Here is a 16,511-nt window from a genome sequence, read left to right as displayed (position 1 = left end):
GTTAATTGTGCGTATCATAGCCCCCTATAAGAGATCAGGTGCTGCCAGGCAGGAGGGGGCACCCCCCCCCCCCCCCCCAGTTTTAAATTCATTGGTGGCCAGTGGGCCCTCCATCCCCTGTATTACTGTCCATTCATTGGTGGCCAGTGGGCCCCCCTCCCTCCCCTGCATTACTGTCCATTCATTGGTGGCCAGTGGGCCCCCCCTCCCTCCCCTGTATTACTGTCCATTCATTGGTGGCCAGTGGGCCCCCCCTCCCTCCCCTGTATTACTGTCCATTCATTGGTGGCCAGGTTTTTTGACACCATGTCCCATTTCAAGTCCCCCCTGATATACTACCCCTAGAGTAGAAACTCCAAAAAGTGACCCCATTTAAGAAACTACGCCCCTCAAGGTATTCAAAACTGATTTCACAAACTTTGTTAACCCTTTAGGTGTTCCACAAGAGTTAATGGCAAATGGAGATTAAATTTCAGAATTTCTATTTTTTGTTACTTTGCCTCACAAAAAGTGAAATATAGAGCAACCAAAAATCATATGTACCCTAAAATAGTACCAACAAAACTGCCACCTTATCCTGTAGTTTCCAAAATGGGGTCACTTTTTTAGAGTTTCTACTCTAGGGGTGCATCAGGGGTTCTTCAAATGGGACATGGTGTCAAATAAAAAGGCCATCAAAATCTGCCGTTTGGTCATACAGCAGTTTTACGACCACATATGGGGCATTTCTGTAAACTACAGAATCAGGGCAATAAATATAGAGATTTGTTTGGCTGTTAACCCTTGCTTTGTTACCGGAAAAAAATTATTAAAATGGAAAATCTGCCAAAAAATTAAAATTCTGAAATTTCATCTCCATTTGCCAATAACTCTTGTGGAACACCTAAAGGGTTAACAAAGTTTGTAAAATCAGTTTTGAATACCTTGAGGGGTGTAGTTTCTTAGATGGGGTCACTTTTATGGAGTTTCTACTCTTGGGGTGCATCAGGGGGGCTTCAAATGGGACATTGTGTCAAAAAACCAGTCCAGCAAAATCTGCCTTCCAAAAACCACATGGCGCTCCTTTCCCTCTACGCCCTACCGTGTGCCCGTACAGGGCTCATTTTCACCTTAAGGACCAGGCCATTTTTTGCAAATCTGACCAGTGTCACTTTATGTGGTGATAACTTTAAAACGCTTTGACTTATCCAGGCCATTCTGAGACTGTTTTTTTGTCACATATTGTACTTCATGACATTGGTAAAATGGAGTAAAAAAAATTCATTTTTATTTATGAAAAAATACCAAATTTGCTAAAAATGTGGAACAATTTCCAAATTTCCAAGTTTCAATTTCTCTACTTCTATAATACATTGTAATACCTACAAAAATAGTTATTACTTTACATTCCCCATATGTCTACTTGTTTGGATCATTTTGGGAATGACATTTTATTTTTTGGGGATGTTACAAGCCTTAGAAGTTTAGAAGCAAATCTTGAAATTTTTCTGAAATTTTTAAAAACCCACTTTTCAAAGACCAGTTGAGATCTGAAGTCACTTTGTGAGGCTTACATAATAGAAACTACACCCCTCAAGGTATTCAAAACTGATTTTACAAACTTTGTTAACCCTTTAGGTGTTCCACAAGAATTAATGGAAAATAGAGATACAATTTCAAAATTTCACTTTTTTGGCAAATTTTCAATTTTTATTATTTTTTTCCAGTTACAAAGCAAGAGTTAACAGCCAAACCAAACTCAATATTTATGGCTCTGATTCTGTAGTTTACAGAAACACCCCATATGTGGTCGTAAACCGCTGTACGGGCACACAGCAGGGCGCAGAAGGAAAGGAATGCCATACGGTTTTTGGAAGGCAGATTTTGCTGGACTGGTTTTTTGACACCATGTCCCATTTGAAGCCCCCCTGATGCAGAGTAGAAACTCCCAAAAAGTGACCCCATTTTAGAAACTACGGGATAAGGTGGCCGTCTTGTTGGTACTATTTTAGGGAACATATGATTTTTGGTTGCTCTATATTACACTTTTTGTGAGGCAAGGTAACAAGAAATAGCTGTTTTGGTACCGTTTTTATTTTTTGTTATATACAACATTCATCTGACAGGTTAGATCATGTAGTATTTTTATAGACCAGGTTGTCACGGATGCGGCGATACATAAATAAAAAAAAGTATGCATATTAGGTAAGTTTTACACAATGATTTCATTTTTGAAACAAAAAAAATCATGTTTTAGTGTTACCATAGTCTGAAAGCCATAGTTTTTTCAGTTTTTGGGCGATTATCTTGGGTAGGGTAGGATTTTTGCGGGATGAGATGACGGTTTGATTGGCACTATTTTGGGGTGCGTATGACTTTTTGATCGCTTGCTATTACACTTTTTGTGATGCAAGGTGACAAAAAATGGCTTTTTTTACACCGTTTTATTTTTATTTTTTTACGGTATTCACCTGAGGGGTTATATCATGTGATATTTTTATAGAGCAAGTTATTACGGACGCAGAGATACTTAATATGTATACTTTTTTATGTAAGTTTTACACAATAATACCATTTTTGAAACAAAAAAAAATCATGTTTTAGTGTCTCCATATTCTGAGAGCCATAGTTATTTCAGTTTTTGGGCAATTATCTTAGGTAGGGTCTCATTTTTTGCGGGATGAGAGGACGGTTTTATTGGCACTATTTTGGGGTGCATATGACTTTTTGATCGCTTGCTATTACACTTTTTGTGATGTAAGGTGACAAAAATGGTTTATTTAGCACAGTTTTTATTTTTTACGGTGTTCTTCTGAGGAGTTAGGTCATGTGATATTTTTATAGAGCCGGTCGATACGGACGCAGCGATACCTAATATGTCAACTTTTCTTTTTTCCCCCTATTTTTTTGCAGTTTTTTTTTACTTTATTTGGGGAAAATGACGTTTTTGTTTATTTTTACTTGAAACTTTTCATTTTTGGGGGGGAAACTTAAATTTTTCAACTTTTTTTATCAGTCTATTTTTTTGGCCCACTTTGGGACTTCAACTTTTTGGGGTCTAATCCTTTACAATGCATTCCAATACTTCTGTATAGCCACCTTGTTCCGATCACCGCCCGCTTTCGGCGGTGATCGGAAATACACAGGACGTACCAGTACGCCCTGTGTCCGGAACTAGGTTAACCACCTCAGCCCCCAGTGCTTAAACACCCTGAAAGACCAGGCCACTTTTTACACTTCTGACCTACACTACTTTCACCGTTTATTGCTCGGTCATGCAACTTACCACCCAAATGAATTTTACCTCCTTTTCTTCTCACTAATAGAGCTTTCATTTGGTGGTATTTCATTGCTGCTGACATTTTTACTTTTTTTGTTATTAATCGAAATTTAACGATTTTTTTGCAAAAAAATGACATTTTTCACTTTCAGTTGTAAAATTTTGCAAAAAAAACGAGATCCATATAGAAATTTTGCTCTAAATTTATAGTTCTACATGTCTTTGATAAAAAAAAAATGTTTGGGTAAAAAAAAAATGGTTTGGGTAAAAGTTATAGCGTTTACAAACTATGGTACAAAAATGTGAATTTCCGCTTTTTGAAGCAGCTCTGACTTTCTGAGCACCTGTCATGTTTCCTGAGGTTCTACAATGCCCAGACAGTACAAACACCCCACAAATGACCCCATTTCGGAAAGTACACACCCTAAGGTATTCGCTGATGGGCATAGTGAGTTCATAGAATTTTTTATTTTTTGTCACAAGTTAGCGGAAAATGATGATTTTTTTTTTTTTTTTTTTTTCTTACAAAGTCTCATATTCCACTAACTTGTGACAAAAAATAAAAACTTCTATGAACTCACTATGCCCATCACGAAATACCTTGGGGTCTCTTCTTTCCAAAATGGGGTCACTTGTGGGGTAGTTATACTGCCCTGGCATTCTAGGGGCCCCAATGTGTGGTAAGGAGTTTGAAATCAAATTCTGTAAAAAATGACGAGTGAAATCCGAAAGGTGCTCTTTGGAATATGGGCCCCTTTGCCCACCTAGGCTGCAAAAAAGTGTCACACATCTGGTATCTCCGTATTCAGTAGAAGTTGGGGAATGTGTTTTGGGGTGTCTTTTTACATATACCCATGCTGGGTGAGATAAATATCTTGGTCAAATGCCAACTTTGTATAAAAAAATGGGAAAAGTTGTCTTTTGCCAAGATATTTCTCTCACCCAGCATGGGTATATGTAAAATGACACCCCAAAACACATTCCCCAACTTCTACTGAATACGGAGATACCAGATGTGTGACACTTTTTTGCAGCCTAGGTGGGCAAAGGGGCCCATATTCCAAAGAGCACCTTTCGGATTTCACTCGTCATTTTTTTAGAGAATTTGATTTCAAACTCCTTACCACACATTTGGGCCCCTAGAATGCCAGGGCAGTATAACTACCCCACAAGTGACCCCATTTTGGAAAGAAGAGACCCCAAGGTATTCGCTGATGGGCATGGCGAGTTCATGGAAGTTTTTAGTTTTTGTCACAAGTTAGTGGAATATGAGACTTTGTATGAAAAAAAAAAAAAAAAAATCATCATTTTCCACTAACTTGTGACAAAAAATAAAAAATTCTAGGAACTCGCCATGCCCCTCACGGAATACCTTGGGGTGTCTTCTTTCCAAAATGGGGTCACTTGTGGGGTAGTTATACTGCCCTGGCATTCTAGGGGCCCCAATGTGTAGTAAGGAGTTTGAAATCAAATTCTGTAAAAAATGACCAGTGAAATCCGAAAGGTGCTCTTTGGAATGTGGGCCCCTTTGCCCACCTAGGCTGCAAAAAAGTGTCACACATCTGGTATCTCCGTATTCAGTAGAAGTTGGGGAATGTGTTTTGGGGTGTCATTTTACATATACCCATGCTGGGTGAGAGAAATATCTTGGCAAAAGACAACTTTTCCCATTTTTTTATACAAAGTTGGCATTTGACCAAGATATTTATCTCACCCAGCATGGGTATATGTAAAATGACACCCCAAAACACATTCACCAACTTCTACTGAATACGGAGATACCACATGTGTGACACTTTTTTGCAGCCTAGGTGGGCAAAGGGGCCCATATTCCAAAGAGCACCTTTCGGATTTCACTCGTCATTTTTTACAGAATTTGATTTCAAACTCCTTACCACACATTTGGGCCCCTAGAATGCCAGGGCAGTATAACTACCCCACAAGTGACCCCATTTTGGAAAGAAGAGACCCCAAGGTATTCGCTGATGGGCATAGTGAGTTCATGGAAGTTTTTATTTTTTGTCACAAGTTAGTGGAATATGATACTTTGTATGTAAAAAAAAAAAAAAAAATCATCATTTTCCACTAACTTGTGACAAAAGATAAAAAATTCTAGGAACTCGCCATGCCCCTCACGGAATACCTTGGGGTGTCTTCTTTCCAAAATAGGGTCACTTGTGGGGTAGTTATACTGCCCTGGCATTTTCCAGGGGCCCTAATGTGTGGTAAGTAGGTAAATGACCTGTGAAATCCGAATGGTGCTCTTTGGAATGTGGGCCCCTTTGCCCACCTAGGCTGCAAAAAAGTGTCACACATCTGGTATCTCCGTACTCAGGAGAAGGTGGGGAATGTGTTTTGGGGTGTCATTTTACATATACCCATGCTGGGTGAGAGAAATATCTTGGCAAAAGACAACTTTTCCCATTTTTTTTATACAAAGTTGGCATTTGACCAAGGTATTTATCTCACCCAGCATGGGTATATGTAAAATGACACCCCAAAACACAGTCACCAACTTCTACTGAATACGGAGATACCACATGTGTGACACTTTTTTGCAGCCTAGGTGGGCAAAGGGGCCCAAATTCCTTTTAGGAGGGCATTTTTAGACATTTGGATACCAGACTTCTTCTGACGCTTTGGGGCCCCTAAAATGCCAGGGCAGTATAAATACCCCACATGTGACCCCATTTTGGAAAGAAGACACCACAAGGTATTCAATGAGGGGCATGGCGAGTTCATAGAAAAAAAAAATTTTTGGCACAAGTTAGCGGAAATTGATTTTTTTAATTTTTTTTCTCACAAAGTCTCCCTTTCCGCTAACTTGGGACAAAAATTTCAATCTTTCATGGACTCAATATGCCCCTCAGCGAATACCTTGGGGTGTCTTCTTTCCAAAATGGTGTTATTTGTGGGGTGTTTGTACTGCCCTGGCATTTGAGGGTCTCCGCAATCATTACATGTATGCCCAGCATTAGGAGTTTCTGCTATTCTCCTTATATTGAGCATACAGGTAATGAGATTTTTTTTTTCCGTTCAGCCTCTGGGCTGAAAGAAAAAAATGAACGGCACAGATTTCTTCATTCGCATCGATCAATGTGGATGAAAAAATCTCTGCCAAAAAAAGAAAAAGGAGGGGAAAGGCGTCTGCCAGGACATAGGAGCTCCGCCCAACATCCATGCCCACTTAGCTCGTATGCCCTGGCAAACCCGATTTCTCCATTCACATCAATCGATGTGGATGAATAAATCATTGCCGGGATTTTTTTTTTTATATATACAAAGTGTTTGCCAAAGTATATGAACACCGCCACCTCCTCAGCTCATATGCCTCGGCAAACGTATCTTTTACTGCAGAGGAGAAATCTCGTCTTGCAGCGCCGCATACACCGACTTGCGTGTAATCTGACAGCAGCGCAATGCTTCTGTCCGAATGCACATCAGTGCTGCAGCTAGTCGATCGGTTGGTCCACCTGGAAGGTAAAAAAAAAAAAAAAAAAGAGAAAAAACCAGGCCGCAACACAATAATTTTATTAACTTTGGAAGAGAACATAGAAACTTTAACTTTTTGAACTGAACATTAACCTTTTTGCTTACTGGTGTTTTTTTTTTTTTTTTTTTTTTTTTACCTTTATAGAACAAACCTCTCCTTCCCCATGGGTCAATGTGCAAAGCGCAAATCGCCCAAAGATGTGGCGAAGTACGTTATGCACATTGTCCCATGGGGAAGGAGAGGTTTGCAGCAGCTGTGAGAGAAAGGGCCCTAATAGCCCTGTGTGCCTGTCCTGGTGAGATGTGATCCCTATGCTAGGTGTACCTGTGTGTGGTACTTCCGGAAACACTCTCCTAAGCATAGGGCAGGGTGGTCAGGGCAGTCAGGACAGAAATAGCGGGTGTCACGCCTTATTCCACTCCTGCTACAGACACGACATCTTTTTCGGGGTGACGGTTGGATTGAGGTACCAGCAACGACATTGGGGAAATGTTGCTCGTGTAGACGGCTCACTACACTGGTGGATGGGGCCACGGAACCTTCTGGATACAGGAGGTTCTCGATGATCTCTTCCTGGAATTTGAGGAAGGATCGTGTTCTCCCAGCCTTACTGTAGAGAACAAAACTATTATACAGCGCCAATTGAATCAAATATACAGACACCTTCTTATACCAGCGTCTGGTTCTGCGGGAAACTAAATACGGAGACAACATCTGGTCATTGAAGTCCACCCCTCCCATGAGCAAATTATAGTCGTGGACTGAGAGGGGCTTTTCAATGACACGGGTTGCTCGCTCAATTTGGATTGTCGTGTCTGCGTGAATGGAGGAGAGCATGTAAACGTCACGCTTGTCTCTCCATTTCACCGCGAGCAGTTCTTCATTACACAAGGCAGCCCTCTCCCCCCTTGCAAGACGGGTGGTAACGAGCCGTTGGGGGAAGCCCCGGCGACTAGGTCGCACGGTGCCACAGGCGCAAATCCGTTCTAGAAACAAATGCCTAAAGAGGGCCACACTTGTGTAGAAATTGTCCACATAAAGATGGTACCCCTTGCCGAATAAGGGTGACACCAAGTCCCAGACTGTCTTCCCACTGCTCCCCAGGTAGTCAGGGCAACCGACCGGCTCCAGGGTCTGATCTTTTCCCTCATAGACACGAAATTTGTGGGTATAGCCTGTGGCCCTTTCACAGAGCTTATACAATTTGACCCCATACCGGGCACGCTTGCTTGGGATGTATTGTTTGAAGCCAAGGCGCCCGGTAAAATGTATTAGGGACTCGTCTATGCAGATGTTTTGCTCGGGGGTATACAAATCTGCAAATTTCTGGTTGAAATGGTCTATGAGGGGCCGAATTTTGTGGAGCCGGTCAAAAGCTGGGTGGCCTCTGGGACGGGAGGTGGTGTTGTCGCTAAAATGCAGAAAACGGAGGATGGTCTCAAATCGTGTCCTGGACATAGCAGCAGAGAACATGGGCATGTGATGAATTGGGTTCGTGGACCAATATGACCGCAATTCATGCTTTTTAGTTAGACCCATGTTGAGGAGAAGGCCCAGAAAAATTTTAATTTCGGAAACTTGGACTGGTTTCCACCGGAAAGGCTGGGCATAAAAGCTTCCCGGGTTTGCGGTTATAAATTGTGTGGCATACCGGTTTGTTTCTGCCACGACTAAGTCCAAGAGCTCCGCAGTCAAGAACAGCTCAAAAAATCCCAGGGCCGAACCGATTTGAGCCGTCTCAACCCGAACTCCAGACTGGGCGGTGAAAGGGGGAACTACAGGTGCGGCTGAAGTTGGTGACTGCCAATCAGGGTTTGCCAGCACCTCAGGGACTCTAGGGGCTCTACGGGCCTGTCTGTGCGGTGGCTGCGACGGGGTAACTACTGCACGTGCCACCGTACCAGCTTCAACTGCCCTTCTGGTGCTCGCCACGTCACCATGTTGTACGGCAGTGCTGGTACTAGGTCCAGGAAGGGCTGCGCTGCTGGTGTATGCCTCACCACGTGATCCGGCAGCGACAGCCCCACTCTGCTGCTCTTGAAGCGGATCCTGCGTAACCTGTGGTCTAGCGACACGGGGCCGGGTACGCCTGGTGCTATCAGGGACCTCAGCCTCCTCGTCCGAACTTTGGGTCAGAGAGCCACTGCTTTCCACAGGTTCATATTCTGACCCGCTAGATTCGTCAGATGAGGGTTCCCACTCCTCATCCGACTGGGTCAGAATCCTGTAGGCCTCTTCAGAAGAATACCCCCTGTTTGACATTTTGGACTACTAAATTTAGGGGTATTCCCTGAGACTACCCAAGAAAAAAAGCAAGCCTGTCTTACAAAGGGGAGGCTAGCGAAGTACCGGAGGCTGCTGCGGTTGATAAAAAATATCAAAACTGATTTTTTTTATCGCCGCAGTGCGTGTAAAATGAAAGTGCAGTGATCAAAAAATATATATTTTTTGTCACTGCGGTGGGGCGGGCGTGGGTGAACGCACGTGTGGGCGACCGATCAGGCCTGATCGGGCAAACACTGCGTTTTGGGTGGAGGGCGAACTAAAGTGACACTAATACTATTATAGATCTGACCGTGATCAGTTTTGATCACTTACAGATACTATAAAAGTACAAATGCTGATTAGCGATACGCTATTCAGCGAATAAAAGTGACTGCGGTGCGGTGGGCTGGGCGCTAACTGACGCTAACTACCTAACCAAGGGGCCTAAACTATCCCTAAAACCTAACAGCCAATACCAGTGAAAAAAAAAAAGTGACAGTTTACACTGATCACTTTTTTTCCTTTCACTAGTGATTGACAGGGGCGATCAAAGGGGTGATCAAAGGGTTAATTGGGGTGCAGGGGGGTGATCTGGGGCTACAGTGAAGTGTTTGGTGCTACTCACAGTTCAGTCTGCTCCTCTGCTGGATCCAACCGACGAAAAGGACCAGCAGAGAAGCAGAGAAGCCATATAACAGATCATATTTACTAATATGATCTGTTATATGGCTTGTGATTGGATTTTTTTGAAAATCGCCAGCCTGCCAGCCAATGATCGTTGCTGGCAGGCTGGTGACGAAATTGTTCTTTAACTTTTGCCGGCCCGCGATGCGCATGCGCGGGCCGGCAATGCCCGAAATCTCGCGTCTCGCGAGATGACGCACGGATGCGTCCAGGAGGAATGAATCAACCACCTTCCGGACGCATCCGTGCGTTAGGCGGTCGGGAGGTGGTTAAAGAGGTTGTCCGGTCCAAAAATCTAAATTCTTTTTATATGTTCCTAACACCCCTCACCATGCATACATATGCCCCCAATACCTGTTTATCAAGTCTGAGCTTCCCTTCCCCCCTAGAAGACATCACATTATCCTGGCAGATCTGTTTACTTTCTCCCCTTGTTGTTTTGTTGAATACATATTATTGATACACAATCCTGGCTGCACTGCACAGAGATGAGTCACCGGCTGGCCACGCCCCCACACTGCTCTGCCTGCAGCAGCCACACCCACTACAACCCCTGTGTCTATCTTCCTGCACAGAGACAGGAATCTACTTCTCACTCAGTGTCTAAATCCCATCACTGACCGTCCACAGGCTCTGCCCTCATGTGTATCTAATCCTATCCTGTGTGATACAGCCCGCCGAGCTGTGTATCTAATCCTATCCTGTGTGATACAGCCTGCTGAGCTGTGTATCTAATCCTATCCTGTGTGATACAGCCTGCTGAGCTGTGTATCTAATCCTATCCTGTGTGATACAGCCTGCTGAGCTGTGTATCTAATCCTATCCTGTGTGATACAGCCTGCTGAGCTGTGTATCTAATCCTATCCTGTGTGATACAGCCTGCTGAGCTGTGTATCTAATCCTATCCTGTGTGATACAGCCCGCTGAGCTGTGTATCTAAACCCTTATGCACACGACCGTATCCATTTTGCGATCCACATTTTTGCAGTACCATTGAGTTCGATGGATTTGAGTTGCTCATTTTGAGGACCAGGATAGAACATGTTCTGTTTTTACTGGAACTGACATACGGATGTAAGAAACACACTGATGACGTCCCTGTGCTTTCCACATCCGTATGTCAGTTCTGCGAAAGATAGAACATGTCCTATTCTGGTCCTCGTAACGCAGATCTAAAACCCATAGAACTCAATGGGACTGCAAAAAAATGTGAATCCGACACGGACAGTAACCACATTTAGTGGATCCGCGACTTGCAGACCGCAAAACAGATACGGTTCTATGCACGAGCCCTATCACTTATACTGAGCGCCCATAACAGAGACGTCCACAGTGCCCCCATAACAGTGACGTCCACAGTGCCCCCATAACAGGGACGTCCACAGTGCCCCCATAACAGTGTGTCATACACAGATCCACCATAACAGTGTGTCAGCCACAGTGCCCCCATAATAGTGCCATCCATAGTGCCCCAATAACAGTGACATCCACATCGCCCAATAACAGTGACATCCACAGTGCCCCTCTTGTGCCATCCAGCACCCCTCTTGTGCCATCCAGCGCCCCTCTTGTGCTTACATCACGCAGTGCAGGAGTCAATACAGGCTTCACATAGAAGCCTGTACGATACAGACGGCAGTACTGCGCATGCGCACTAGCATTCAGCGCTGTGTAGATGGCCGGGCGGAGCTTTCCCCAGCAGGAGGCAGTGACGTCATTAGTAACGAACCGTCTCCTGCTAGAGAAAGGAAGAGAGGACCGGAAGACAGGGAGACGGACTTCGTCTGTAAAAAGAGAAAAGATGGCTAGAGGGACCACGTGACCAAGATCCAAATTGCAAGAACAGCTGCACTGTGGAAGGTAAGTATATTAGTAATACTCTTTCCTCCACAGGTTAGTTCTTTTTAGCAAAAAAAAGTTTTAGGCCGGATAACCCCTTTAAGAACAGATCAAGCAAGATGGCTGCCCCCATAATCATGTTTAGGAAATAAAATACAGAAATTTACAATCAGAAAAAAAAAAAAAAAAACAGATTAGAGGAACAGGAGATGTGTTACTATCTGGTTTTAACGGGCAGATAAAATTTTTGCTGACACATTTCCTTTAAAGGGGTTGTCCGGGTTTAGCTCCCATATTTTCACCTCGGCAGCATGAAATGCTCCGATGCTCTCCTTTGCCCTGCGCTAAATCACGCAGGGCAATGGCTCTTTTATTTACAATCACACACAGCCGGGCAGAGGCTTCCACCCGGCAGTGTGTTCGGTGACGTCACCGGCTGTAGCGCTGCCCTAGCCCTAGGAGTGACAGCAATACACTTCAGGTCAAAGTTCGGGTTCGATACCCGAACACAAACTCAGACCCCATTAAAGTCAATGGGGACCCGAACTTCACTTTATTACTAACATAGTTATAACGGAAAATAATAGCATTCTAAGGGATTCTGTCATCAGAATTTAGGCCTATAACCTAAACATATGGCGATGTCCCTAGTAATACACTGGATCCTAAAGTGAGTTTATAAAATGCCCCTGCGGCTCTATAATCATATAAAACAGGTTTATATCACCTGTCACTCACTTCAAAATGTGTCCAAGGGGACGTCTCATGATGCAGGGTGCCCGGGTGCAGCCATCTCGTTTAGGTGCCCAGCGCCACCTTGTGAAGTGAAATCGCCGCCCTCCCTTTCATTAGATCCGCCTACCTCAGTTCATCGCCGCCTCTCTAACGTCCGCTTGCTTCAGCCAGATCTCGCGCGTGCGCACTAGGTATAACCTGATGAGCCCGTGCGGACTACTGGGCGCGGCCTCGTTTAGCGAAGTGCGCATGCGCCGGCCAGCGCATTTCGCTCGAACCTGCGGGATCTGGCTGAAGCGAGCGGACGTTAGAGAGGCGGCGATGAACTGAGGTAGGCGGATCTAATGAAAGGGAGGGCGGCGATTTCACTTCACAAGGCGGCGCTGGGCACCTAAACGACATGGCTGCAGCCGGGCCCCCTGCATCATGAGACGACCCCTTGGACACATTTTGACGTGAGTGACAGGTTATATAAACCTGGTTTTTATGATTATAGAGCCGCAGGGGCATTTGATAAACTCACTTTAGGATTCAGTGTATTACTAGGGACATCGCCATATGTTTAGGTTATAGGGCTAAATTCTGATGACAGAATCCCTTTAAGACAGAAGGCTAAATAAAATGGCCATTGAGGGGTTAAAAATAATTTTTTAAAAATCACCTCATCCATTTGATTGCGCAGCCGGTATCCTCTTCTTTCTTCAGGACCTGCGATGACGTCACCGCGCTCACCCCGTGGTGAGCACAGTGACGTCATCGCAGGTCCTGAAGAAAGAAGAGGTTACCGGCTGCGCTATCAAGTTGATGAGGTGAGTGCCACAGGTATTGAAAATCAGCCTTCTGGAGCACTGAAGAGCTGGCCCCTCTGCTCAAAATACTGCACCCCGCCTTGATTGACAGGTCCAGACGGCTCTGAGCACAAGAGCTGCAATCCTGACTGCGCATGCGGCACTGGGTGCACCCGGGAGGAGAGGCGGCGGCTTCGGACCAGAGGAGCCCTGTCACCTCTTCCAGCAGGTGTAGCCAGGTGTCGGCAGCAGATCCTCTGCGCTGATACTTGGAGCAATTGCGTTGAGACTGACGAGGCCAGCAGAGACCCCTGGGAGGGGGCGATTTGAATGAATTAATTTGATTTATAAGAATTGATTTGTTCATCTCTAACCAGAGGGAAACTGAAGCTTGGAGTCATTCTATACATGCCTGCAGCGGCCGCGTATGGCGCCTGGTGTCACATAGCGCTGGACAGAAAGCCTCTGCATGCTGAGTTCTCCTGTATAGCGCCCTCCGTCTATAGAGCACTGTACACACCACAGCCGATGTACTGCCCCTGCCTGGTAACTGGTGTGACTCTTACCCCAATACACTGGGGCTTGCGGTAATGTGAAGCCCAGTCCCCGTCCCCCCCTTTCCTACAATTCACACGGGCCATTAACCTGTCAGTTACCGCACACGCAGCCTCTGCGCCCTGTGCTCACCATGCAGTTGTAGTGCGCCACTACCGTCCCGTCCGGAGTCCTCTGCATCTCTCCGGTCACTTCGTCCTCCTCTGCCGCTTGGCAGAAGGCGCAGGTGTCCGGCGGGGACATGGCGGAGGAGTCCGGGTGCAGCCGCAGCCTCTTCTCCCAGGACTTCACTTTCGTTTCTCGGTTTCTCTGGATTCCCTCCCAGTTTCTATTACACAATCGCGTCTGTGCGGCCGCCGGCAGTGGGGAAGTCGCAGGCTCTGTGCGCCAAATCACAAGGGCAGAAGGCTGCTGCCCCGGCTCGTGTGTGAACATGGCTTAGGCTTAGGGTGCGTTACATGCTGCCGTACAGCACCAGCAAAGTGAATGCGTTTCTGCCCTAAGGGCTCATTCACACAAACGTAATCTTTGCATCCGATCTGCATTTTTTTTGCTGTGAGATGTGGACCCATTCACTTCCGCGGGGCCCCAAAAGATGCATCCGTATGTCCGTAATGGCATCTGCAAACAAATACAACATATCCTGTTGTCTGCATTAGGATCAAGGATAGAACTGTTCTATTGCAATGCAGAACGCACATGGTGGGTATTTGTCTTTTGCGGACGGCGTCATGTGCATGAGCCCTTAATCTGCAGTGCACTAAATTTTATGCTGTGGATTTCACCCCATGCAATGCAGAGTGAAATTAGCGTCACGTTGGCGGCATAATCTGCACGTGATTCTGCAACATGTGAACATACCCTCAGGCCTCTTGCACACAACCGTATGTATTTTGCGGTCTGCAAAAAACGGATCCACAAAAAATGCGGATGACGTCTGTGTGCATTCTGTATTTTGCGGAACGGAACAGCTGGCCCCTAATAGAACAGTCCTGTCCTTGTCCGTAATGCGGACAATAATAGGACAAGTTCTATCTTTTAGCGGAACAGAAACAGAATGCACCCGGAGTACCTTCCGTTTTTTTTTTTGCGGACCCATTAATATTAATGGTTTCGCATACAGTCCGCAAAAAACCCGGAATGGACACGGAAAGAAAATACGTTCGTGTGCAAGAGGCCTAAGGCACCACGCACGCAACCACAGCCATTTTGCGGTCCTCCAAACACAGATGCCGGCCGCGTGTATCCCACGTTTTTCTGCACACCCGCCCTATGCTGAAAATGTCTATTGTCCGCAAAACAAACAAGAATCTTCTCTTTTGTGTGACTGCACAGTGTATTTTGTCCATTCACGTAGCCGTACGAGAGCTTGTTTTTTGTAGGACAAATTGTACTTTCTAATTCCACCGTTCAATATGGCAGACAATGTAGTAGGAAGCGGGAAATAAATCCAAATGATGTGGAACTGGGAAAAAACTAAACGCAATTACGCCACCGCTTTACGGGTTTTGTCTCTACAGCGTTTCCTATACGGTAAAACTGACCCGAGCCCTTCATTCTCCAGGGTCAGTACAATTAAAGGGGTTATCCGAGTTAACTTAACCTTATCTCTATGGCTTTATTTCTCCTATACATTAGTTTTCCTAAATCACTTACTGTACCTATCTTGTGCCGTTTCTCTGCTATACTAAACAGTCATGTGACCGCCCACGTCATCATCTGTGACGTTCCGTTGACATGGAGCTCTCTGCTTGTCGGAGTGACTAAGCCATGTAAACGGAACGTCATCAGCCTTGGCCACGCCCCCACCTCTCTGCATTACAGTCCGTGCGGCTGTGAGTTGATCGTGCATGCGCGATCCTCACTTGTGCCGCGGCTACCTCAAAGTTCCTCCCTGCGGCTAATAGCTGATCGCATATGCGTGATCCACAGGCCAGGCAAAACAAGCAATAGCTTGGGGCCCCGAGCTGGCCAAGCAGAGTAACAGTCAGAAGATCCAATGGTATAAAATATTCTAACCCCCAGGCGTTCCCATGGTGACGGGGACGCTTGCCTGGTTAGAATATACCATCGGATCTGAGTTTTTCGAGCTCAGTGAGATCGTAAAAAACTCAAATCCGATGGTATATTCTAAACCCCAAGCGTTCCCATGGTGACAGGGACGCTTGCCTGGGGGTTAGAATATACAGGGCGCTGTAGTGAGCTCTTTACTTGGATTATTACAGGATATCTCTTACTTTGTCTTAGCTCCGTACTCCGGTAATAGCAGAGCAGGCAGTGCGGGGGGCGGCGCTCACTCACTGTCACTGACGTCACGCGCCTGCTCCTCCCACTAGGCGGCGCAGGCGCGTGACGTCAGTGAGTGAGCGCCGCCTGCACTGCCTGCTGTTGTTACCGGAGCTAAGCCAAAGTAAGAGTCAGAGACTCAGAGATATCCAAATAATAAGTAAAGAGCTCAGCAATGAGAAATGAAGTGACTGATTAGTTTATTAATATACTGCTGCTGTGAGCGTCGGGGAGGGGGATCTGTGGATGGCACTGTAGGGGGATCTGTGGTCTGTGGATGGCAGGCAGTGCCATCCACAGATCCCCCTACAGTGCCATCCACAGATCCCCCCCTCCCCTAAACAGTGCTATCCACACAGATCTCCCCCCTAAACAGTGCCATCCACAGATCAACCCCTCCCACAAATATTCATGAGGGAGAGATGAGTCATTGTTGTTACTGCTGCATGTAAACACAGCAATAACAGAACCTGGAAAAGGTGTAAGGATCGTTCTTTTTTCAAAAAATCAAGCTTGACTAATGTATATGTATATCCTGATTAATTTTGTTAGGTTTTATTTTTTTTCCCATAACTCGGATAACCCCTTTAATACTCTGACCCCCATA

General features: G+C 45.5%; 1 protein-coding gene across 3 annotated transcripts in view; it reads right to left on the bottom strand.

The window, feature by feature from the left end:
- LOC120996234 overlaps positions 1–14,068 on the bottom strand; it is a 142,310-nt gene extending 128,242 nt beyond the window's left edge. For all 3 annotated transcript variants that reach the window (XM_040426019.1, XM_040426021.1, XM_040426022.1), the window contains exon 1: positions 13,751–14,068. In XM_040426019.1, the coding sequence (XP_040281953.1) occupies positions 13,751–14,053 (303 nt within the window). In that variant the 5' untranslated portion in view covers positions 14,054–14,068. The remainder of the gene's footprint in view (positions 1–13,750) is intronic.
- Between the last annotated feature and the right edge of the window lie 2,443 nt (positions 14,069–16,511).

This window comes from Bufo bufo, chromosome 3 (genome assembly GCF_905171765.1).
Source record: "Bufo bufo chromosome 3, aBufBuf1.1, whole genome shotgun sequence".
Taxonomy (NCBI): domain Eukaryota; kingdom Metazoa; phylum Chordata; class Amphibia; order Anura; family Bufonidae; genus Bufo; species Bufo bufo.
The sequence above is the reverse complement of the archived record's forward strand: the minus strand, read 5'-3'. Positions and strand labels throughout refer to the sequence as shown.